The sequence below is a fragment of the Electrophorus electricus genome, chromosome 9 (assembly GCF_013358815.1).
Source record: "Electrophorus electricus isolate fEleEle1 chromosome 9, fEleEle1.pri, whole genome shotgun sequence".
NCBI classification, from domain to species: domain Eukaryota; kingdom Metazoa; phylum Chordata; class Actinopteri; order Gymnotiformes; family Gymnotidae; genus Electrophorus; species Electrophorus electricus.
Window position 1 is genome coordinate 20,478,157 of NC_049543.1, and position 24,523 is coordinate 20,502,679.

General features: G+C 38.5%; 1 protein-coding gene across 1 annotated transcript; it reads left to right on the forward strand.

Moving 5' to 3' along the window:
• The first annotated feature begins 11,014 nt into the window (after positions 1-11,014).
• LOC113583875 (lecithin retinol acyltransferase-like) lies at positions 11,015-12,950 on the forward strand. Its single transcript, XM_027020461.2, has 2 exons — positions 11,015-11,554; positions 11,880-12,950. The coding sequence occupies exons 1-2, from the start codon at positions 11,039-11,041 to the stop codon at positions 12,030-12,032; spliced, it is 669 nt and encodes a 222-aa protein (XP_026876262.1). The 5' UTR covers positions 11,015-11,038; the 3' UTR covers positions 12,033-12,950.
• The last annotated feature ends 11,573 nt before the right edge of the window (positions 12,951-24,523 follow it).

A 24,523-nucleotide genomic window follows, 5' to 3' on the forward strand; every position in this document is an offset into this window, starting at 1 on the left:
TGGCCAGGAAACTCCCCAGATCTCAATTCCATTTAAAACCTGTGGTCAATCCTCAAAAAGAGGGTGGACAAACAAACACAGGAACTGTGATCAACTCCAAGCACAGATTAAGCAAGAATGGGTTGCCATCTGTCAAGATTTTGCCCAGAACTGTTATCCAGCATGTATGAAAAAAAACTTATGAAATGCTTAATTGTACTTCACTATACCATATAAACATCTGAGAAAATGATCTAAAAAAACGGAGGCAGTAAGCTTTGTGAAAACCAAAATTTGTGTCAGTCTTAACTTTTGGCCATTACTGTATATGTATACTGAAGCTAGATGTCAATAGGACTATCGGATGTGTTTGCACTAAGCCTTCCTCTACTGAACCTAACTACTCAGCCTGTGATGACCTATAACTATAAACAACAGTTATACCTCCGGTAGTGTAGTCGTCTGACCTCCAGTGAAGTTCCAGATTAAAGGGCCAATCTGAGCAGAAGTGTAAAGAGTGCATATATGGAAAGTTAGCACAGCCTTAATTTCAGTTGTGTTTTTAAAGCAGTGTCCTAGGCTCCATGTAAGGCTGGAAATTGGCACCTGAAACAGTGGATACAACAGACTAAAGAGGTATAAATAAAGTCAGTTGCATCCATATTGTATATAGCCTTTTACCCTTGAGACAGTTACCACAAAAGGAGAACAAGTTCCAACAAAGTGATTGGAGGCTTGTATGTAGTAACAAGTGACAACAGCCTGTAGGCAGAGCTGTAACTAGGTATGATGGAGTCTATGTTGCATAAAAGCGACCTGATCAACAACACGACCTCAGCTGAGTATTTACTTGAGTATAGACTAATTGTCATGTATTTGTTATACATTACACTAGCTACTAAGCTGGAACTAGCCTAATGGTATATGATATTTGTCCCCACAAAATATCCTATGCAGGCAGACATTGACCTCTAAAAGACATTGCTTCTTTTCTTTTTTTGTGATCTGCCCATTGTTAAACTGTTAAACGGGGCAAATTAAAACTGGTTTAATCTAAAGCAAGGCCATTAACATAAAAACAAATGTGAAACTATAGATTGATAATTAAACTATAGATAAATAATTTTCTTGTTAAACAATTAAAGTGCAAAAATTAACTGAATAAAAATCAAGCTGTCTAGCTGAATTGAAGTTTGGGGAAGAATGGCATGGTGAAAAATTAATGAAGTGCTAATCATAGTACATATCCCTATGGACATTTTTATAAAATACAAAGAACAAATAAAGCACTGAAAAAACACCAGTGATTTAGACCTACAAATATGCTTCAGTGTGGTTTATTACTTTATATGAAGTAGCTTGCACAGACTGTAAAACTCTGTAAAACAAATGAGGCTAAAAAACTTTTCTTGGTTATGGTCATAAATGTATGCAAACTAATCAATCAACTAAGGAGATTTTTTTTTACCAATACAGATAAACACCACCAATGATTTGACCTGGTAGCCTCTAGATTTAGCAATCTCTCACTGATTTATCAATGAGAGAAAACTCTGACCCAGTTTGGTTTTGTCTGGAGCCTGGAGTTGCACCATTTGACTGAATCAAACCTAATTTTAGAAAGGATAGGACATTTCTCCTGTACAAATGGTCATGCCTAATTACCCACTTGATATTGTGATCAGTCAAACTTTTGCCTGTCTCTGTGGGAGGGTATACCGTACCTAGGGTAAAATGTTACTAAATTTGTGGGGTGGGGGTTATGAGGGTCCTGATACTGAACTAACACAACATTCATCATCTGTTCAAACCTCTTGCACACATAGTGCTGTGTTCCCACTTTTCGCAATTGTAAACTCATTTTATCCTGCAACTTTTGGAAGAAACCACTACCATAGGGAAACTGGGTGTGCTATTTTTTGAGACATAATTAAATTGCATAATTAATGTTAATAATTAATATTAATGTTTGAATCATAATATAAAATGCCAAAAACTTCTTCTTATTAAAGATAGTAATAAAAATATATATATAAATATAAAAAATACAGATGCCCTTCTCCAAATGGGCATGATACCCCTGCTGACACGTGCTGTATTCACTATTGTCTACATACTCTTCACTGGCACATGTTCATTTCTGTCTACATACTCACCACTGGCACATGCTGTATTTCACTATCATTTGCATACTCCCTACTGGCACATGCTGTATTCACATGCTACATGAGCAGTTATGCAAGTTACAAAAAATGAGAGAGATAATCGAATCGTATGACATCACCAAACCCAAAATACTCATCCTTACAACGCTTCCATTCAAGATGAAATGTGAAATTTTTATCAATTTGTAAATGGGAGACTATTTAGAGCCAGGTCAACCTGCTGGGATATCTCTGCTCAACCTTCATCTATACATCGATGGTGCATGTTTATGCACTCAGCCTGTGTTTGGGCCATGTGTGTCCTTACAGAATTTGGCTCCAGATGGAATTTCGGACCTAGACACTCCTTAACACCACAACAGACCCACATTCACTTTGTGCTTTCCTTCTGTTGTAACTGCCTGTCTGCAAGAACTGCTTAGGATTCTAATAGTACTCCCCAGCCCCATGGGCAAAACTAATACTGATGGGCTTGGTTTTTTTTTGTTTTTTTTTTCTTTGCTGTACCTCACCTTCTTTCTTCTTCTAAGCAAATGTATTTGCAAGTCTTCGTTTCAAGATGTAATTTGTAAAATACTCATATATGTATAGACCGTATGTTATATTTTTGCTCATTAGAATTGCCGTATCACTGGCTTTTCTGTCCATAGACAGTACGAACATGTGTCTGGAGAGAAAACCTCTCCACATTTATTTAGTGTATCATATTTAACCATATCAGGTTACAACAATAGAATCCCAAATAATTAGTACCAAGTAATTCTCATTTTTCTTTATTGTAAAATGCTATGGAATTATACTGTGATTTGCAATTAATCACTGAATCGCTTTGCTGTAAAAGTATAAGAAAGTCCATCAAAATGCAGATGTGGGTAGGTGCCACAGTGACCTGTTCCACTGCTGTGCCTCAGTCTTAGTGCACCTGAATATATTTTGCCTAATTTCTTGGTCCATACATTTGTGCTAGTCTCACTAGCTTCCCAGCAATGAAACATAAAAAGCGCCATTTAGGAAACCCAGTCACTTGGTGTGGTAACACATCATTTGGCTGCCAAAAACCATCTGGAGTTTAAAGTTCGAGCTGTGTCAACATTTTGGAGTAGAAGATATGCTCACTGTTAAAACTGCCCAGGTCACACAACGGCACCCTAAAGAGCCACTTTGATTTTGTTGGTGCTTTCTGTCGAATGCTCACTATGTAGGTTTGGTTTTTGTTTGTTATTTCCTTCTAGTGAATCACATATATGCCCAGGTGGGTTTCAATACAGAATGAGGTGAATGACAGAATGAAATGAATTAAACAAAGGCACTGTTCCGACTATGTGTGGTGCGAGTTTGCAGATGACCCCACAGCTTAATGAAGTTTTATAGAACTGAGAACTGAGCATTGGCTATATACCTATATACCTACAGCAACTGAGTCTAGAGTCTCAGGAGGTGAGGCTTCTGGACCAGTAGAACAGAAGAGCTATTTTCTTGTCCTCCTTAAACATCTACACTTTACCTAGACAACGCATAGCAGATGACTGCCACTGAGTGAGTGTTGTTTCCAAGACAGGAAGGAGGCACCTGGTGATTACAAATACAGCTTAAAGCTGTTATATCAATTGCAGGTTTTATTGCCAGTAATGTATTCAGGTATATGACTTATTTTTACATGATTTAATAACTATAGGTGACTATTTTATTGCAGCTTTATACATTGCTAGCCTGTTTCTTATCACTACCCATGGCAAAAATATCAGGCTTGATGCATTGACCAACATACTATCTGTAGTATCCAGTGCTAACAGTACCATTGTTTTTCTGACCGCTTTTTGACCCTTTTTTATGGTATGACAGCACATCGAATGTGGAAGGCAAGAGATATATGGGGGGGTGGGTGGTTGGCTGACCTAAACCTCAACTCTCTATTGCCCGTGAACCTAAACAGCTGTGAACTCTGCCTGAACTTGCAGAAACAAGCGGATGAAGAGATGCCTGCCATTTCTCAATTCTCCAGAAGAAGCGTGTTCCCCAGGCCACCACAAAACAACAGATAAGGGACGCCATACAGCGCCGCTGGGAGTCGTCGTGGTGGGTCGCCTGAGTGACTGGAAAGGTCTCTTGTCAATTTTTCATGTTAGCACAGCCAAAAAACTGAGGCAAACACTTGCAGCATATGCCTCACTGGATTACCCTATGCTAACAAGAACACTAAGCGGTTTATACAGCAGAACAGGCACCAAGGCACTCTGACACATTAAGCAGCTTACACTCAATGATCTAGTTCAACATACAAACAGTGTGTTGTTTTGCCTGGTGTATGCGGCCGTGACAGTACTGGGTATATACAGTACACACAGCACTGACTATATCCGCATGGCACTGGCTACCTACACACAACATTGACTCTTGTTAAAGTTACCTTATTTTAAAGTTACATTGCGCAAATGCAGACTGAGGGACAGTTACACTTTCTTACTGGTTCTCATAGGTCTAGTGTCTTATCATGACACTGCTTGTCATGTCATGGCGCTGTTGTTAGTCTGATCAGAAAAGAATAGCATTTCTGTCCAGCTCATAGATCATAGTGACCATTTGATCATAGCATGCCATATTCCATTGTTTATCGTTTGGCCAAAAGTCTAATGGATAAGTCTACTTAGTGCACCTTTAAGCCTTACAGCTAGTATCACTGGAAATGTAAGTCATTTGAAATCAGTTGTTTTCATACTAACCAGCCAGGATTATTAAATGTAAATGCCAAAAGGTGCTAATAATAATAATAATAATAATAATAATAATAATAATAATAATAATCATAATAATAATAATATTAATAATATACCAGACTTATTTATATAGCACCATTCTCTGAAACAAGGTCACTTCACAGAAACAATCTAACAAAGATATAGAGTAATAAATATAAGGTACAGGTTGAGGTACAGGTAGACACAAGTAACTAGGGACAGACAAAAATAGTTATTTAGGGTACAGGAAAACCACAGAACATGCATTGTGTTCATGAGCAGGATCTAATGTAGATGGCACTGGGCAAAGAGATTTTAGATGGAACCAGTTATTTATTTATTTATTTGAGGATTTTAATACTGAAAAGGAAAAATAACACAAAGACCAAAGGGAAGCTAACTCCAGGATTTTGGGTTCATAATAATGTAGGACAGAGTCTAAACCGGCAGACTGACAGAAGTTCAAACAAGTGTGAACTAGAGTCTCAGTACCTTTGCTGATGATTATGAGTCAAAGCCATGACATTTTGTGCAGGTTATCAAAGGACGCCTTAACTAGAGAACTGATTTGATTCTGAAAACCAAGAGACAAGCCAGTAATGGCTCCAAGACTGTGAAGAGCTAGAAAGGGTTGTAGGAGAACATTTACATTTACATTTAAGGCATTTAGCTGATGCTTTTATGTAAAGCAGCTTACAATTATGACTAATAAAACTCAAGCAATTGAGGGTTAAGGGCCTTGCTTAAAGTGTACAGTTAAATTGAAAGTAAACACTTAAAATAAGATTCACTTTCTCTCTGTCTAGAAAACAGACACCTTTAAATCACCTAAAAAATTAATGGTACCTAGAATTTTGCAATATGCCCCCATTTCTACATTTAAAGGACCTGTTCTTACATAATTAATTTTACATATGCATTGCTGAGCTAATAAATATATTGCAATAATAATCATCATTAGAATCTTTATAATAAACTTAAATCTGAACTTAAATGATCGAAGTGTTTTACACAGAAGAGATTTCATGATAAGGTACATTGCTAAAATAACTACTGCAAATAATTAAATATAAAATAAAGCAAAGACCCCACAGGCTTTGTATAGCACAGGCTGAAAAAATGTATTTGATCTAGATTTAAAAATAAATGTAGGACTTCCTAATATTACCTGGATCACTGCTCCAAAGTTCAAGTTGAGGGTTAAGGGGCCCAACAGTGGAAAGTTGGTAGTGATGGAGCTTGAAGCAGCAACCTTCTAATTACAAGTGAAGTACCTCAACCACTGAGCTACCACTTCCACAGAAGTGGTATTTATTATTTATGTGTTTATTGTTTTATATCCTTGCCCTGATATATGTTGTACTACAATTTGATTGAAGAGATACATAGAGAGTTCATTGGATGGTTCCAATGCAATGTAAATTGTGGGTGCTTATAGATCCCAGTGAGTGCCTTTCCAAATTATTGTATGTCCAATCAATTCAAATTGCAACCAGTGGACTCCAACTGAGTTCTAAGCATTTCTCAAGGATAATTAAAGCAAGGATGCACCTATCAACAATCTGGAGTGCCATGGCTAAGGATCTGAATACTTTTGTTAAGAAAAACATTTCAGTTTTTGATTGTTTTAATTATAGCCATATAAGCCATATAAGCTAGGACGTGACCAGAGATGCCATTTTCTTTCAACAGAGATGCTCAAGTCATCAACTAACTCCTTTCATGGCCTGAAGCCAAGTAGTGAACTATGGAGAAGAGCAAGCAGAGGTTCAGGCATTCCAATGAGTGTGTGTAATAGTCTTAACCTGCTGTTTGAAGTTGTGATAGTCAGTAACATTCAGATATTTTGCACTGGCAGTATTAAAATGTATATTAAAGTCATCTTAGTGTATTAAAGGCTGGCACAGATGCTGCTTTGCTCCAGTAGAAGATCAGATTACTCTGCTTATAAGGAGCTACTTGCATGGACACCATTTCAAACATGAAAAAAATATGTGCAAGAAAATGACTCTCAGAGATGCTTTCATGCCATCAGAGTTTTCACAGACTCTTTCCAAGTCTGTATTTTGATATTTCCCATAACTGGGTAATTAGGAAAGGGCCTGGATTAGAAACACACATAAAAATGAAAACAAAGTTAGATTCCAAGTTTGTAGTTGAGTGTCGCAAATGTTTTCCTAAGTGCTCTTATCTGGCATCCCATGACAACGAGGCCTGTCTGTTGATGGGAAGGGGAGGGGTCATGATGAGGGCAGTGGAAGTTCATTGGCCGGTGACCTGTCCATGACTCGGGTGTCTGGCACGTCACAGCTCAGGACCACTGGATGACATCTGCCCTTAAGGCCTCGGGTCTTTACAGGGATCAGCATGTTAAATATTTCACTCTGAAGGTATGAATTCTGAGGGCCAGTGTGACTCGCTTTTTGGTATCCTTTAGCATTCCAACATTACAGATTTCACAACTTAAACAAGGACATTTTTACTTCAAGTCATTGTAATTATGCACATTTTTACCAGGACAGCACACAAGACAAATATGCTTATCTGATGGAATACTTTACACAGTATATTTTCTTCTCACTTTCATTTTTAGGAATGGCACATGTTTTAATGCATGTGGCTAATTGGGGTCTTAATGATTTCCTGATTTCATTTACTCAAAAATATGAGTAACTTGGTACCCTAGTACCTTGACCCTTAATCCCAAACAGCTGCTCTGAGCCTCTGGTATAATAAATATAACTTAACAAATACACACCCTAGTCAGACAGCAATTGCTATATGACCCTCCATAGTGCTCCACTGGGTCATTACCTTTTCAACAAAAGACTGCTGACACTGAATTGCTAGTTAAGTGGCTCATTTACGTTTGTATTGATCTAGTTCCTTTAGACACTCTTAATGGCCACCAGAGTCAGGACCAAGAACCAGGGCAATCTGAATCTGTGAGAATTCCTGTATACTCATGGTCACATTTTTGTGATATTAAGCCTAATCCTTAGAAGTAGACAGGAGCAGACAGTTTGCCCATTGTGTAAAAGCCAATAGCATTTTGGGTTTCCCAGAGGCTCATGTTCACAGAGCATTTTAGCACAGATAATCGTCCAAGATTTATTCACAGGTCTGTGCACCTTCTTTTCAACTGATTTTCTATTCTGAAATGAAAATAGAAAAATGAAGAGTAAAGGTAATATTTACATCATTGTTTTAGTACAGTAAGCCATGTTAAGCTTTTTTCCTTTTAAATTGAGAGGGAAAAAAGCTTCATAAAAAATACTACTGTATTCTTAGGTTAGGTTAATTCTTTTGGTAGTAGAGAGTACTCAAGTATTTTGTTGTTACTATGTCATTGTCTATATATAAAATTTTATTTTTTGTTATGCAAAATGAACTTGGTAGTTACTCATACATGCATTTCATTTTGCTTTGGAGTATGTCAAACGGTTCATCAGCTGTATGCTACAAGATCAGGTTGAGAAGATGGAAAAAGCCAGAAGACTAACTATTGTTTTTTTTTTTGCAGCTAATGTGAAAAACCACTTTTTCTCTCCTCCATTGTTGTTTTGATATTGACAGTGCTAAGATCGTTCGTACAGACAAAAAGCCACATGAACTCAAATATGACTGTTCTCATTCAAGTCGCAAGCCCACAAATCAGATACAAATCTAGGACCACATACGAAAGTGACTCAAATCTAATTTGAAAAGATCAGATTTGTGTGTCCACATGGCTCTGAGAAAAAAGATCTGAATCACATTAATGGGGAAAAAAAAACTGTATTTGAGTCAATTTAGAATGGTAATGTGAATGTAGCCATAGACCAAATCTATCTGAATCACTTGTAGGATAGAGGCTTTGTTTCTCAATGAGGCCAAGTAACAAAATGAATTTTATATTTTCTGAATATGAATGTTATTTTTATATAGCACCTTTCAAGGAACACAAGGTCAGTTGACATCCAGACACAAGTGAGAAGCAGCAGCCAATTGAGCACAGCGACTCTCAGCTGGAAACCTCAGCCCACTGCAGGACTGAATCAGGTGCAGGCACGAAAACAAGGACAGAGCACCGTCCATCACTGAGAATACAGACACACACATGCATGCACAAGGACAAGGACAATTTGTCTGGGCTAATTCACCTAACCAATTCAACTAACCTCCATGTTTTTGGACTGTGGGAGGAAACTCACACAGCAAATCAGGAGATATTGAGGGGTTTATAACATTTTGACTGCAGTGTAAGGCTTGCAGGTTGATGGATTCAAATAACTGTGTCAGAATACTGTGAGGATACCTCTTTATTAATATCCAGTCAATATTACATGAGACATTTGACCAGTACTACATTTTACACTGCCAATATGTTTCTAATGCACCATGATTAGTGTGGCAGAATATGCACAATATCATATCGAAATCATATCTGATTCACCATATTGCTGTAAAAAAAAATGAGGCAGGAGTTTATTTTTTAATTGTGCCTTGCATCTTGCAGCAGAGTAGGAGATCATGTGATGGCAGCAATGCTGTAGTGTGTGATTTCCTGCTTTGTTTTCCTAGCATCTATGTTCTCATTGTAGTTCTCATTCCTTTCTCTGGTGCATATCCTAAGTTGTAGTCCATATGCTAATTAAGTTTCTGACTCCTTTGTCTGAGATGGCTCTCAATTGCCCACTCATCCTATTTTACAATTGATAGCCCTTTTATTTCTGAACTGGAGTGTCACGCTGTGGCAGAGGCGTGGACCTTTCTTCACAACTATGGTAATTAAGATATCAGGTGGAACAGTTACATCAGGTTTAACCAGAATTTACATTTTGGGGTAGATTCATAATTTATTTCCTTATAGTGCAGTCCATAACACAACATAATGCATTTTTTGCTGGGTTTTTTTTTTGTCTCTATATTCCAGTAAATTGGGTTAGAAAAATAATGAAAAGGATAAAGTGCAGAATGCCTTAATATAAGGATATGTACATTTATACATGTCAGGGAGCCATAACAAAGTATCAACTTTAATACTAAATTGCAAATCCATTTCAATTAAATCCAGACCTTTCATGCAACAGTTTTCAGCTCGCACTAATTTTGAGGGCCTTTTGCTTTTATTCCTTTCTTCAATAAGGGGAACTGCATGCTCAGTAGTGTTCTGGTCAAGTGGTCGAACATTCCACTTTTTGCCACTGAAAACGTCTATATGTTTCATGTCCTACTGCAAGATAAAGGACTATCCACTGTGTTTTTGAGGTCTCTGGCTGGATTCAAGTTATTGAGATGCTTCTGTGTACCTCCGAATCCATCTTGCTTCCCCATGCAATCACATCATCAAATCAATAGAGAATTCCTCTGGTGGTCATTCATGCCCATGCCACTTTGTTTCACTGGCAAGATAGCATGCTTTGGATCACAAGCAGTTCCTGTTTTTCTCCACATTCTCCAACACTCTGGTAGAGTTTAATATTTGTCTCATCTTTAAGGCTTTTTTCCTGATCTCTTATGTCTTGTGATAAAATCTTCCTCTCTTTATAGTGCCTTCTTCTCTTTCCAGTATCTTACGCATATGCCACAGTAGATGGTGGTCAAGAGTGGTCACTGATTTTTCCACGGTCTGATAGTGTGTTTCTGCTTGGTAACAATTTGACGTTTGTTTTGGCAGCTCTAATGTTTAGGCTGTTTCTCTGATTGATTTATCTTCAGTCTTCTATCTGATGGCTTTCTTTATTAACGACTCTCCTCCACCTAATTTTCAGAGAACACACCACTAGATTATGGAAAACAATTTACGCATTTTCTAGCTCTGCTGTGAGTGATCTAATGATGCAACTGTACACATTTAGCCAGTAAATAATTTAGCAGCGATCCCTAATGTCCCTAAATTTGGGGGGGATTCATGGTTCAACCAAAACTGAGGTAAATACCCTGTTGACAGTTTTATTGGTTACAGTTTTAATGTGGTTATGTACATAGCCAACACAACAAACGCCCTTGTCCAAAGCACTCTATATTAAGTAAGTTTTAAAACGTGAACATTTAACGATGGACTTATTATTGCGGGAAGAGCATTTGCAACCAATCGGATTGTTCCTCACTTCAGTCTCCTCCTTACGGATATAGAATATAAATCCTGTGTCGATTAGCACTCGCCTTACGCCGAAAATGCAAGACTCGTTGACATTTTTATTCGAGAAGATCTTTCTTCTTTGTAATGTTTTTAAAACTTCTTGGTCGCCGGACGAGTGCGCACCAAAATGCGCAGCGCCCTTGCTCCGGAGAGGTGATTTATTGGAAGTTGAGCGCACGCTGTTCATTCATTTCGGCATCTATCTGGGAGATAATAAAGTCGCACATTTGATGCCCGACATCATGCCTGTGCTAACTAACGACAAAGAGCTAATCAAACCAGTCGTTACAAACAAAAGACTAATTTTAGGTTGTATTTACAAAAATGCGAGTGTACGTGTCGATTCAGTTGAGGATTTTGCGTACGGCGCAAATATCTTGGTGAACGACATGGATAAGAAAATTAATATACACGCAATGTCAAACGAAGAAGTCGCGAAAAGAGCTGAAAAACTTATCGGGGCGATCCCGTATAGCTTGCTTTGGAATAACTGTGAGCATTTTGTCACTTATTGCAGATATGGAACACCTGTCAGTCAGCAGACTGAGAAGGTAAGATTCCTTTTGATTACTCGGTCTTCGTGAATTCTACACAACTCCGGCCTTTCCTTAATATTTTGCATGACAAAACATATGACACAGGTATCTTAGTATACGAATTATTTCCTGCGTTATTGAAAATCAATTAACCACATTGACTGTAAATCAGTTAATAATGCATTATAATGGGACATTTGAATTTCATCCCCCTTGTATCTTTAATGCCCCACAGTACTAAGGAGTACCAAGTTATCTTGCAGATATTTTTCACCATAACAAATGCAATTAAGAGACTGTTTGTTTTTAGCTATTGATGAATTTTCTTTGTCCTTTTCAGTTCTGTAACTTTCTGAAAATGGCCATTCGTGACCAGAGAAGCGTACTTCTGACCAGTCTCCTAGGAGTCATGTCCATCCTTTACTTTGGTGTTGCCCCTACAACTACATTACCCACAATCCTCATACCATTCACTCTGTGGATGGCTGGCTGAGCAACACTTCAAAGACTCCAGCCAAGAAACACTACCTTCCAGATGGCCTACTGATGTATCATTCCAGCAGTCCTGGAATCTAGCGAAATGTTCAGGCTGATTGTTGATCCTAGCGATGTTCACATGGTGTGTACACTCAGCAGCTGCTGTATTACAAACGCCCACTTCGTTATGGCCACTGTATGTACACCTGTCTTCTAGGTGCATTTTGTGTACAATTATACACACAGTTTGCCAGCCATCCTCTGGCAAGCACAATTTCAGTCACCCTTCACCCCATTCACAGTGAACCTCCAGAAACTGATTATTTGGGTGGTGAGCCATTCTTAACACAGGTTTAACACTGACTTGGTAGTGGCATGGCCAAGGGTGTTGAGCTGGTAGTATGCATGTTGGGCACAGTTGTTTCAGGGTGGTTTTTTTATGTATGCAAGATGTAGACATGACTGCTAGATTGAATGTGGCCCATCAGTCAAAAGTATTCAGCCAGTAGTCAGAAGCTGTCCACGAGTCGGAGGATGGTTAACCCAAACCTTGCAAGGCAACAGATGGGATATAGAATTTAATACAGTAGTGTTTTTAGTGAAATGGTGGGTGAGTATATTTGATGCCTCTTAAGTTAGTCCCTGATGGGCCATAAGCAGAGTTATCTTTTGCTTCATAGTGATTTGGACATGCATTTTACAACTTGGGTAAATTTCATGTTCATGTGGAAGTAGCTTATTTATCATTATGGAGGATTTTAATTTGGCTTTTTTTGTATGTAGATTATCATGTAAGACATGTACTTGCACACAATCTTTATTTTTAAAGCACTGACTCAAGCTGACTAAATCTGTTTAAGAACAGTAATGTACATGTGTAATATAGTCTATTGAACTTGGGTCACATAATAAAAAGGATTGTATCCACATTGTACATTGACTTGTCAAATCTTCCTATAAACTAAGTATTTAAAAACAATGGGGAGAATTCCAAGAGACACATAGGAGGGCATGTACATAATAGTAACATGAACCATTACCAGTTATATTAATTCAGGGGTGTGTGGATTGGTAAGACTTTTTTTTTTTTTTTTTTTTTTTTTTTTTTTTTTAAGCATCATGTGCAGTCTGTTATTTGCCAAGTGATAGCCTTGTATTTTTAGATGTGACACAAAATTGACAAAAGCATATACAAACAACTGAAGCAGTGCAATGATGACAATGAAGAGTGGCTTTAGAATGTTTTTGAAGTAAAAGGGACCATGGGCTTCCATTTACTTTGTAGATGTTTCCACAGAGGTGCTGCTGGGGAATTTTAAGTTCCTTCTTGGCATGAAATGATCCCCCAAACAGTGGTGAAGCAGAGAAAACAGAGGCCACAGGTCACAGAGCCATTCCAAGCCACTTGGAGCTAAGATATGATTCTAGGGTAGATGTTAAACAGCTAGGTATAAAGAATTATGATTATTTTCAGTAGGATTTAAAAAAAATATCCTGTATAGTAAATTATACTGTTCATCATACAGGGGTAGCCTCTTTCCATAGGAATGGATTGCTCAAAATCAATAATGTAAGTTAGACGCCAATATCTCTCTTAACCCATGGCTGGGCATGTCCTCTACCTCTTGGGAATAAGCCTTTTTCCAACAGGCCTTTTTCAGCCGTTGTCATAACTGTGGAACACCACCCAGTTTGAAGAGAGCCAATCATGTCAGTGTTCAAATATGATATTTAGAGGGTGATGCTGACAGTTTAGATGTTCTATCAAACCAAACTGCTTGGTCCAACCTGTTTCAGATGGTGTATCACAGAAAAGGCAATCGTCACATTTAGATCATCACCTGTGGAAGCATCACCTCGATACCTACATGTTTGTGGCAGTAAAAAAAAAAAAAAAAAAGTTTCCTTTTTGAACAAAGAGTGGTTGGCCTATATTTTATTAAATCAAGCTGCCTGGGGCAATATGTTAAGCATAATAAATAAGTAAATAAATAAATACATAAAGTGAAATGCTTATAATTCCAGAATGTCACAAACAGATTAGAAAGTTCACTGCATGATACTCCGCATTATGAATTCCTCAACCTATTGATTGAGAACAAAATATGGTTGTCCGAGTATGTGTCTCAGTGAGAATTAGTTTGTCTATATGCTTTGAGTCACTCAAACACGCTTGTGTTATGAGGTTACATGCATTTAGAGCTTAGTCCCATCCGCAAACGTGCTTTTATATATCATCTGGAACCTGAGCTCCTGTGAGAACGTTTGTTTAAACAACTTTGCAAAAAATTCACATGCTCAATGACTACAGTATTTATACTTTCTAATCCCATAAGCATGTGTGATTTGGCATGTGTACAACCTCTAAGATCATGGGCTGAAAGATTGATCCCAAATACTAAGATCCCTCCAAGAAAAAAAAATACACTGCAAACTACATGTTTGGCACTAAAAATCAAGACAATTCAGGGTCCCCTTTATTTTAAAATATCAAAAGTTTTATACAATTCCCATAACATCCCATTTTGCACAGGAACTACTGCATTATATGTAGTATTTTCCCTTGGTTTTTGACATTTACATGACTATGTTCTAAACAAATGTATGAAAACCTGTTTAATGTAATACAGAAACACTGCAGTCTAGACTCTGAAAATGATGACAAACTATTCATAAACTGAAAATATTTTCAAATCAACTATAGACATATCTCTATCATGCTACGGGAGAAACCCGCTGCAGTAGGCAGCAGCACCACCTAGTGTTTAAAGAAACACTCAATAAACGCTTGCGCGTGATCGTTTGGACTCGAAATGAATGGAAAATACGTTTACAAAGAATTAAATAAATTCCACAGTATGGACTTCAGTAGAAAAACAGCTGTCCTTCAAGTTCTGAAACAACTATCAGTAAGGTTGTTCCCAGTGGCTGTGACTCCTCTCACTTTCCTCTGCCTTTGCTGATCCAGGACCAGCTATTCTAGTCATAATCTCAACCTAACTCATTATAAATAGCAAAAACCTACACACTAAGTAGAGTCCTTCCTGTCGTTCAGACACTTGCTTGGCAGTTGTGTTCTAAGAACATTACTGTGATAAATTCAATGGCTGCTTTTAGCAAAGGCCAAAAATCATGATTTTATGACACTTTGCCTATTCTGCATACACTAATTTTTAGAAGCCACCTCGGAATTGCAGACACAGGAAGTGCTGTCTATGCTTCACGATGAGAGGAGAATTCATAAGGTGGGTAATGAGGGGGATAATAAGGGACAGGTGTTGGTGATGAGTGTCACTATGGAGACGGCTAGTATTCTGGGGATGAGGACCTCTTGTGTTTAGAAGCAGTATCCATACTGGCAATATTGTGATTCCTTATCATCTTACAATAACAACAAAAAAAATGTCTTTGAGTGTATTATTGTACCAGATCAAAGAAATGCATGTTCTGATAGCACATAACCGATCTCTAAATTGTCCATCATCCTAGATATGACAAAGCTATACTTTCCTGACAAATTCTTCCACATGAGTTCTATAAATTATTCATTCAATAATCCATTCACTCCCTATCCAACATATAAAATGTGACACCTTGGATTTGTGAGTAGTTAAAAATGAGCAATCAGGTAAAAATGATGTCACAGTATGAATTTTTATCTAAGTGACTTGCTTGCCGTTCACTTAATGAATTCAAAGGGGGAGCCACTGTATATACAGACTGATCCAGGTTTGATGTAAATAGCCCCTGATTTGTCATGATAAATGAAGGTGACCAAGCCCCTGATTTGATTTGCACTGAGTGAAATGAAGTGGGAGACAAAACCCCAAAATCTATTGTAAGTGTATGTAGAGCTATTCCTCTTCCAGGGTCCAGGACACAGCCCTGATTCAACTCCTGAAGGATAATAAGGCAGAATCCATTGTTAGAACATGCAAACATTCAACTGTGCTGGGTTGTGTCTTTTACAACCTAATGTTTGGTTGTAGGCAGTTGGGTAGAATTGGTTTGAGCTGTCTTGCTGTGACCATGTGAGCTGTATGTTGTGCTAGTGGAAGTGAGGCTGAATTGTAATCGATCTGAATCGATAAGGGCTGCATGGGGCTTTGAAGAATTACTGCCAACTTGTCTGTGCCACGAAAAGACTCTGTGTTGATGTGAGTCAATTCATTCGTGAGTCTACCGGAGAGGCATCCAGCTGGTTGCCCCTGCTGTGTATGTCTGTGAGGTGAAGTTGTTCATAAACTCGCAGATGCAGGCTTGGAGATAAGATAAATAAAATAAAAAGGGTTTATCCATATTTCTTCCTTTGCCTTGTGCACAGGCTGCATTTGATATCTTACATTGGCCAGGTTCTATGTGACCTATTTAATGGTGTTGTACAGTTGCTGGATTTAATTGTCCTACTGTGAATTAGGGCCGCCTTCAGCCATAGTTGCCTGTGTTCCATTTTCATGGAGCTTTGTCCTCCTTGCTGGTAGTGCTTGACATTTAGTGCAGTACGTATGTGATTGGACATTCACAGTTAATTTTGCTTTGCCTCTGTACTGTAGCAAAGTAGATTAGAAACAAAATTATAGCTATGACGATCATGTGCAGAATGTCAGATTTAATCTGAGGGTGTTTACTTCTATTTTCGGTAAACTGTACAGTAACCACAGGCCTTGCTCTATATGTAGTTTCCTAATTCCCTACACCATGTTAATGAACATGAACTCAGACTCAATTGTCATGTATAGTACTTGCCTCTGAAAGTGTTTAGTGTTTTTTTCACCGGATGCAAGTTCTACATCTACATGGCTTGAGACATGGTTATTTTCTATCCCTGCTTTCTTCAGTTCCTTCCGTCCTGTGCCCATAAGTGGAGCATATGCCCGGGTGACTGAGTCGACCAATCAAGAACATTCAACTTTTTGGCCCAGAAAAAAAATTCCATGGTTGTTTTAGTCCTGCTTTTGTGTCTTGCAGTAAGGTGAAGCATCACTCCCCAGCTTTTCAGAGTTCATACTGCCACTGCTTTAGACTATCACAGCTGTCTGGTAGAGGTTAATCTTTACCTCATATGTTCAGGCTTTTTTTCTTTTTTACATGCAGTTTACTGAACTGTATCCTGGGCTTTCTATTTGTGATTATTATCAGTGATCTGGGTTTTGTGCTAAACCCGGCAAAACCATGCTAAGGCGCTCTACTCATTATGGATGTTTTGTCTATGCACACATCCAGGATATTGTTCTTGATGAGTTCAACAGTTTTTCTTCAGGACAAGGTATTCTCAAGTCATCCACAACTGTGGTCTTCCATGCTCTGTGTGTTTTTGCTTCTTCTGTGGGTTCTTGCTTCTTCTGTGGGTTCTTTCTTCTTCTGTGTACTGAGGTGCACAGTGAGGTGCTACACAGCGGGCCAAGGAACAACCTTTTGTTTCACAAATTGGAAGGGCTGTGTATAAAAACTCTTGTAATTCCTACCCAGCTCTCCTGATGTACAGTACCTTGAACTGAAGCTGACACTCCACACCTTCAGTCTATGACTTCACTGTTATTATCTCATTTCACATCCAATGTGCTAGACTACAGAGTCAAAACAACAAAAATTGTGTTACTGTCGTATTACTTGGACTGCACTCCAGGCTATTGTGACTCAAGTTGAGGACAAAGTCTTGTAAACTCTCAAAATTCAATATATTTCTCTTCACATTTATCACAAAGCTCAGTGCCTGTTGTGAATACCATCTTTCAGCACAGTTGCCTGTCTCCATCTGTTAAGATAGCTGCCAAACCAAACCTGTATATGTAGTACAATCACACCATGTTACAGAGTTTAAATACGCAAATGTCCACAAAACGTTTGAATATGGGAATGTTCTATTTACCTTTGTGATATTAAATACTGTAACTACTATTCACAAACACAAGTGAAATGGAAATGGTGATTTGTATAATTTTACCAAACATTGCAGTTCTGAAAAAATTAAGCAATTATACTGGTAGCAACCATTTCCTGAACCATTTTGCATGACATCACAGGAGGGGTGAAAAGCAAAACTTCAGTTTGAAGGTAGAGGGTTAGAATCAATTCTCACTAAACTCATTACAAGATATCTTTAGATTGTTTGTCTGCTTGTTGCACAACACAACGACTTGATTGTGTTAACTAAAGCATAAGCATATCCAACAATAAAATAAGTCATCATCCTAGATATGATACACATGATCACTGGTATCTGAGGCACAAGTTGCAGGCACTGACAAACCACAGGTCCAGATAATTAAAGACATGACAATACGTTCAATGGGATATCAGAAGACAAAAGTTATGATACCCCTTTCCCCCCTCCCCATCCCAGTTCCCGGATGGGGCTTTATGCACTACAACAGAAGTACCACAAAATGATAAATCTGACAGATGTGTACCAAATCAGCAGCATTGCAGAATGACACAATCAGGACAGCTGCTCCTAAAAATATTTTTGCAAATATGACTCTAGCTGAGCTTACTTTAATGCTAGATGCAATCATTAGTCATTAGCCTAACAACTACATAGAAGTAATTGTTTACTGAACAGTCTCTTACTTCTTCATGCTACACCCGTTCAAAGGGGCCAGCAGAAAATAAGAGTTCACAAGGCTTGTTCAAAAGCAGTGGGTTAGTCTGACAGAGCTATAATGGGATTAATTATGACAGATTGCATTGGAGGCAGAGATATCCAGGCAGACAGTGTGTCTCATTAGCCAGGAGTATGAAAAAGCCTGTGTCCAGTAACACAGATTTAAATGGATTGCAGGAAAGGGCTATTTTGATGGGCCTGGTTAATCTTGTTTAATGGTGTGCAAATTGTCTGCAGTTATTTCTACAGTAAAGCAGTGGATGGCAGTTGGGGAGAAACTGACATAGACATGGTAAATGTTGAGATCTGCATTTGGAAAATACTTTTTTTTTTTTTTTTTTTTATAAAATTAGGGCCTTGTGCCAGATTAACTTTAACTGATTTTTTAATGGGTGAATATTTAGACCATAAACTATTTTGTGTCCAGAATGCTCTGCTCACAGAACACAATATCTGTGATGTATTTCCAGAGAAGATTTCATTTATCCCCATCAAACGTAAGAATGATGAGGAACAATGACTGGGATATGACAACACAGGCTGTGTGCAAAACCTGACTCATTTTTTTTCCCCTTCATGTTGAAGGAACATCAGCAAAGATAGGTCAAGAACCAGTCAGTTGGAGGACAATTTGTGCAATTTAAGATACCTTTTTTAGGCTGATGTGTGTAGTTAACTATCAGTATATGTGTCTAGATAAGTCCAGTCAGTTACATATCCTGCTTTGATACCTAATTGCCTAGATCTACCTTCTTGGAACATTCAGTTTAGGAGCTGTTTTCCCCTTTTCTATAACCAGACAGTAAGGAGATGACTACAGAAATGGGATGACTAAGTTTTTATGCAGATAAACAAAAGCTGTTACCTGTACTGATTTTTAAGACCAATTGCTCCAGAAATATATTTTTTGTTATGTAAATGTAAAACTTACATATACTGCACTAAACCTATGTGGTAAATAATACAGACTTAGATTTAGTTAGTTTAGGAGACTTGTACAAAGGTTGATTTTCCAGCCTCTCTGAATGTACCCATTTTGTCCTTTGAAAGCCCTGCAAATTTCCTGCATTTACAGCATATCTAGAATGACCTTGCTGCATCTGTGGCAGATACGCTCAAATAAAACATGTTTCGGACCCAGAAGGAGACAGAAAGATCGTGGCAGTGAGAGAGAAAGAGAGAGAGAGAGAGAGAGAGAGAGAGAGAGAGAGAGAGAGAGAGAGAGAGAGAGAGAGAGAGAGAGAGAGTATAATCTATACTCAGTGTACCTTCACTCTCTCACACTGTCTTGGTCTGCAGAAGTCAATTTGCCATCCCTACTCCAAGGTCTCCATGACACAGAAACAATAAGTACTACCAACAAAAAGGACAGCAAGAAAAATGCTATCAATCACTATCAATCACTTACTTAATTTCACTCTCCTAGTGAATTTTTCCCCATATCTTGATTACTCAGATGGATGTGTTTCTAATAAAAACACAATTTGTTTTCTCACATTTAAATATCATAATATTATTTTTAAATACATTCTGAACTATAGCTAAAACTGCTGTGGTGAATAGCACCTACTTTATGCAGCTGAAGCATCTTGAGTTTGAATTACTACTGATTTTGGTGCCTTACTTGCTCACGCTTCTCATACAGATTTGGTGTTTGTCAGTTGTCTAAACAGAACTGTTTAAACAAGTGGATTACCGCAGTTTGAATTATTCTAATCACTCCAAAGATGCTTCAGTTAGACCTGTGTTTCTTAACATATGCCGCTGGTCAGATTCACGGTGAAATTGAAACTTCCTTCTCAATTTCAGCGTACTAGCATTGGTAAGGCAGGTCAAGGTCCAGATCTTTCCAGTTCTTCCTCTTTCCTCATAGCCTTAAAAGTGTTGATGGAAATAAATAGGGTACAAGGACACTTCCTCCACTATGCTTTCGAGTAGAGGCTCATTGCAGGTACTACGCTGATATTTAACAGGTCCTTCTCTGAAAGGCCTTGAGGCAAAGTTGCTTTTGTGATCTTGGTGACCTTTTCTACCTGACACGTCTGTACTTGTTCGTGTAATCTTGAGAGGCGAGCAGACCTACGCAGCATGCCAGTGGTCCCACATTCCTTCTCCCTCTTAAAAAAGGTCTTGTTAGTTGTCTGAAGAGTGCTTAAATCCTGTGAAATGTTACTACTGCAAGCCTCTACTATCTGCCTTTCCACAATGTTTCCTCACGGATATCGATGACCCCTTAGTTCGAAAATTACTGGTGATTAAAGAAGCTCTACAATAATAGCTGCAGTAATTTAAAACTACATTTGAACACATATGGGGGTCATCATCCTAAATTGGTTAGATCTGAGCTCATTAACAGTTATTGTTATATGCGAGAGATGGAGAGAGAGAGAGAGAGAGAGAGAGAGAGAGTTGCTCATTTGGTTCATTTATGCAAACAAATACAAAACAGTTGGGGCACATGACGATTTAGTGCATCAGAGCATACTTAATTTTTAACAGGTGTAAAGACTGTCTGGCACAGAATCATTCTAATGCCTCAAAGGATTGTTAAAATGAGCTATGAATTCTGACGGGAACAGCCACGAGGCTACAAGTCCAGGCAAAACAAGGTCTCATCCATGCAGCATAAAACCTGTAGCCCTGCAATCCACAATGCTGTCTAAAGTGAAATGAGATCTGAAATGATATTGCTTTAACTCTCTCTGGACAGTCAGCCACTTTGTATATTTTTGTCTTTTCATTCTCTTGTTTCCAGATGTATTGTGCAGTGCCATCTTAATGCCATAAAATAGAACAGCTATCGGTATTATGGATTGGGCCTGTAATGACCAGCGCCACCTCCCCAGGTTATTCCTGGCTGCATGTTCCTATGTGGTCAGAGTTGTACTTCGCCTAATCACGTCAATTAGGGTGGATGTACATGTATTTTAGTCCACCGTGCGGAAGTAAATGAAATCCATAACACTTAATTACATAGCCTTCAGGTGACTAATGCAGCCTGGTAAATTCTATTAGAGGCAGGTTGCACTGAGATGGGGTGGGTGTGTTTGCCTGGTGCCTTGTGGACATGCAATGAGCATTGCATAATAAGGCCTAGAACTACACTCAAACCTATCATGAGCAGTTTTCAAGACTGGGAAAAAAATTATTGCCTCAATTTATAAATGCTTATAAGCAATTGCCTGTATTTATACATTCCTTTTTATACTTATGTATTACTCATATTTATAAATGCTCCAAAGATGTTAATGAGTCCACAGTACATTTCACTGACACATCCAAAACTATTGTGCTGAACTGACACATAATGTGCTCCATTAACAAGCAGTGGCCACAGATAGACATGAACATTGTAAAAGTTGAGTACTGCAGGTGTTAAATCAATGCTGGAGATTTATATGTGCATTGTTTGTCATGCTAGCATTTTTGGGTGAAGTGGTTCTTCCACAGCTCATGATGCCAAAATGGTGTTAGCTTCTGTTCTATTTTAGAAAGAAAACAGCCTGGATCTTTCATTATATTTAGAGAACCTAGTTTCCTGTGATAGTGCTATTAAGAGAGCGGACATAGAGGTGACTGACATAAAAGTCTCCCAGGAAAAACAGTCTAAGGCAGCTGCATCTCTGGTTTAAGATAATATAACCTTCATATGATTTTAAGTGCATGATTTGATTTTGGTGGTACACCATAAACTGTTAATGGCTACTGCACCCAATCCAGCCTCATTTACTTATTTAGGTTACATTCTATCTACACTTGTGCAGCTCTGCCATATTGTAATATCTTCAGTGGTCATTTTTAAGGCCTGGAGTGTCCAATAAAATACACCCCTTTTTCCATCAATATTCGCAACAATACAGAACTGCTCAGTGAACATCAATATTTCTCTTGGTTAATATCACCATATCAGAACCAAAGAGTCTGTCTACAGAGCAATCATGCCTGTTTTTGTTGTTATTGTTGTTTTTTAGATGAATAGTTTTTAAAGTGTCCCTGTTCTGGGCCATCATTGTGTCAGATGTTGCTCTCTTTGTGGTTGTTAGTTGTTTTCTTTCCTGTTCTAACAGATTAAGGGCTAGAGTGAGTAAAGCCAGTGTAAACAGGACAGCCCCTTTGCGATGCACAGTAAGCTTGCCCTATTTTACAGTTCATTCTTAAGAGAAATAAATCTGCTTGGATGTGCTGGTATATGGCAAGGATACATACATAAAAAGGCCATGTGAAGACACCGTGGTAGCGCAGATGCCCATAGTTCCATAAATACATAATATATATTTTATCTAGGAAATAATATTGAGTGTACTTTAAAAAAAAAAAGAAAAGCTAAAATAGTTAGAGAGCTTTGTCATGTGCAGTATAAATTGCCAGTTTATTGATTTTATCTGTTCTTACCTGTAGCTTTTGTACTCAAAAGTTCACTGAATGCATCAATAGAACTGGTAACTTGTTCTGTCCTCTGCACAACTGTGCCATGTTTTCACTGGCCTCTATGAACAACCTATATAAAAGGGGGGCAGGTGATGTCTGAATATTTTCTATATATATATATACCTATAGAAAATAGTCAGATATCACCTTAAGAAATTTCTTAAGAATAAGAAATAAGTAATAAGAAATAATAACGTAAAAGGCACTTTGCTTCCACAGTTGATGAAGAACCTTTGAAATGTTCTGTTTCTCTGGAAATTCTGTGTACAGAGACTTGGGAGCTTGAGGGTCCTGTGTAGAATCTTAGCTGTTCCCAGGACTGGACTCTTCCAGATGCCGATCTTGGATGTTGTTCCTGGGATCTGCTGGATCCACTCGTGCAGTTTGGGGGTCACAGCCCCTAGTTCTCTGATTACCATGGGAACCACTGTTGCCTTGACCTTCCACATCTTTTCCAGCTCTTCTCTCAGCCCTGGGTATTTTTCAAGCTTTTCGTGTTCCTCAGGATTGCTAAATCACTACAGCCCTACAGTAATGGTTATCCATTAGTAATTTTGTCAGTCTGGATCAGAAAGTCCCATATGATCTTTGCTCAGTCATTTTCTAACACCTCCAGGGGTATGTCCCACTTTGACCACAAAACTTCCAGCTTGTACTCAGCACAAATGTTTCTGTATACTATGCCGGCAACTTGCTTATTGCATTCCATGTATACTCTTGCGTGCATTCTGCTGTTATGTGCTAGATTTTTTCAGGGGCATCTTTCCACAGCTTACATCTGGGGTCCTGTCTGGTGTGGTAGGTCCCAGCCTCATATTCAGCACTTCTTCCTCTGATTGGTGTCTCCATGCTGTCTTTCATTCCAAATTTCTCCAGCCATTGTTAGGATTTCTCCATATCAGCCACTTCCACTATTTGTCCAGTGATGATTCCTTATCCTCCTTATTCATATCCTCTTTGGGTTTCTGCTATCTGTGGTACTCACTGAGCACTACATGACTTGGGGCCATCTTCCTGGCATATTCCTGGACCTATGATGTTTCATCCTGGATAGGCTCACTAATCCTCAGCCCCCCTCCTTCAACTTAGTGCACAGTCTCGAAGTGCCCGATTTGGAATGAAACCCTACACATGACCCTCAAGCTCCCAGGCCTCTGGGAGAGGAGTAGGAGTATTTGTACTTACAGGAATCTTTCATACATAAGCTATAGAGTAGAAGTACCTAATACCATCAATGAAAAGATGCATGCAAAGCCTGTGAAGGTAACGTGGGGTTTTCTTCACTTCCAGATGTTCTTTAAAATATCTATGGCTATTACAACAGGTAGAGCAAAGTGCAAGGACCGTTATTCGATTCATAGGGAGCGCACAGGCTGTCATACTAAAAGTCGCGGTGTAAATGTAACATAGGCTGCATACATAACAGTAGGTTGGTGGTTCAGATGGGATTTGCAGTAGATCGATCACTCTGATGA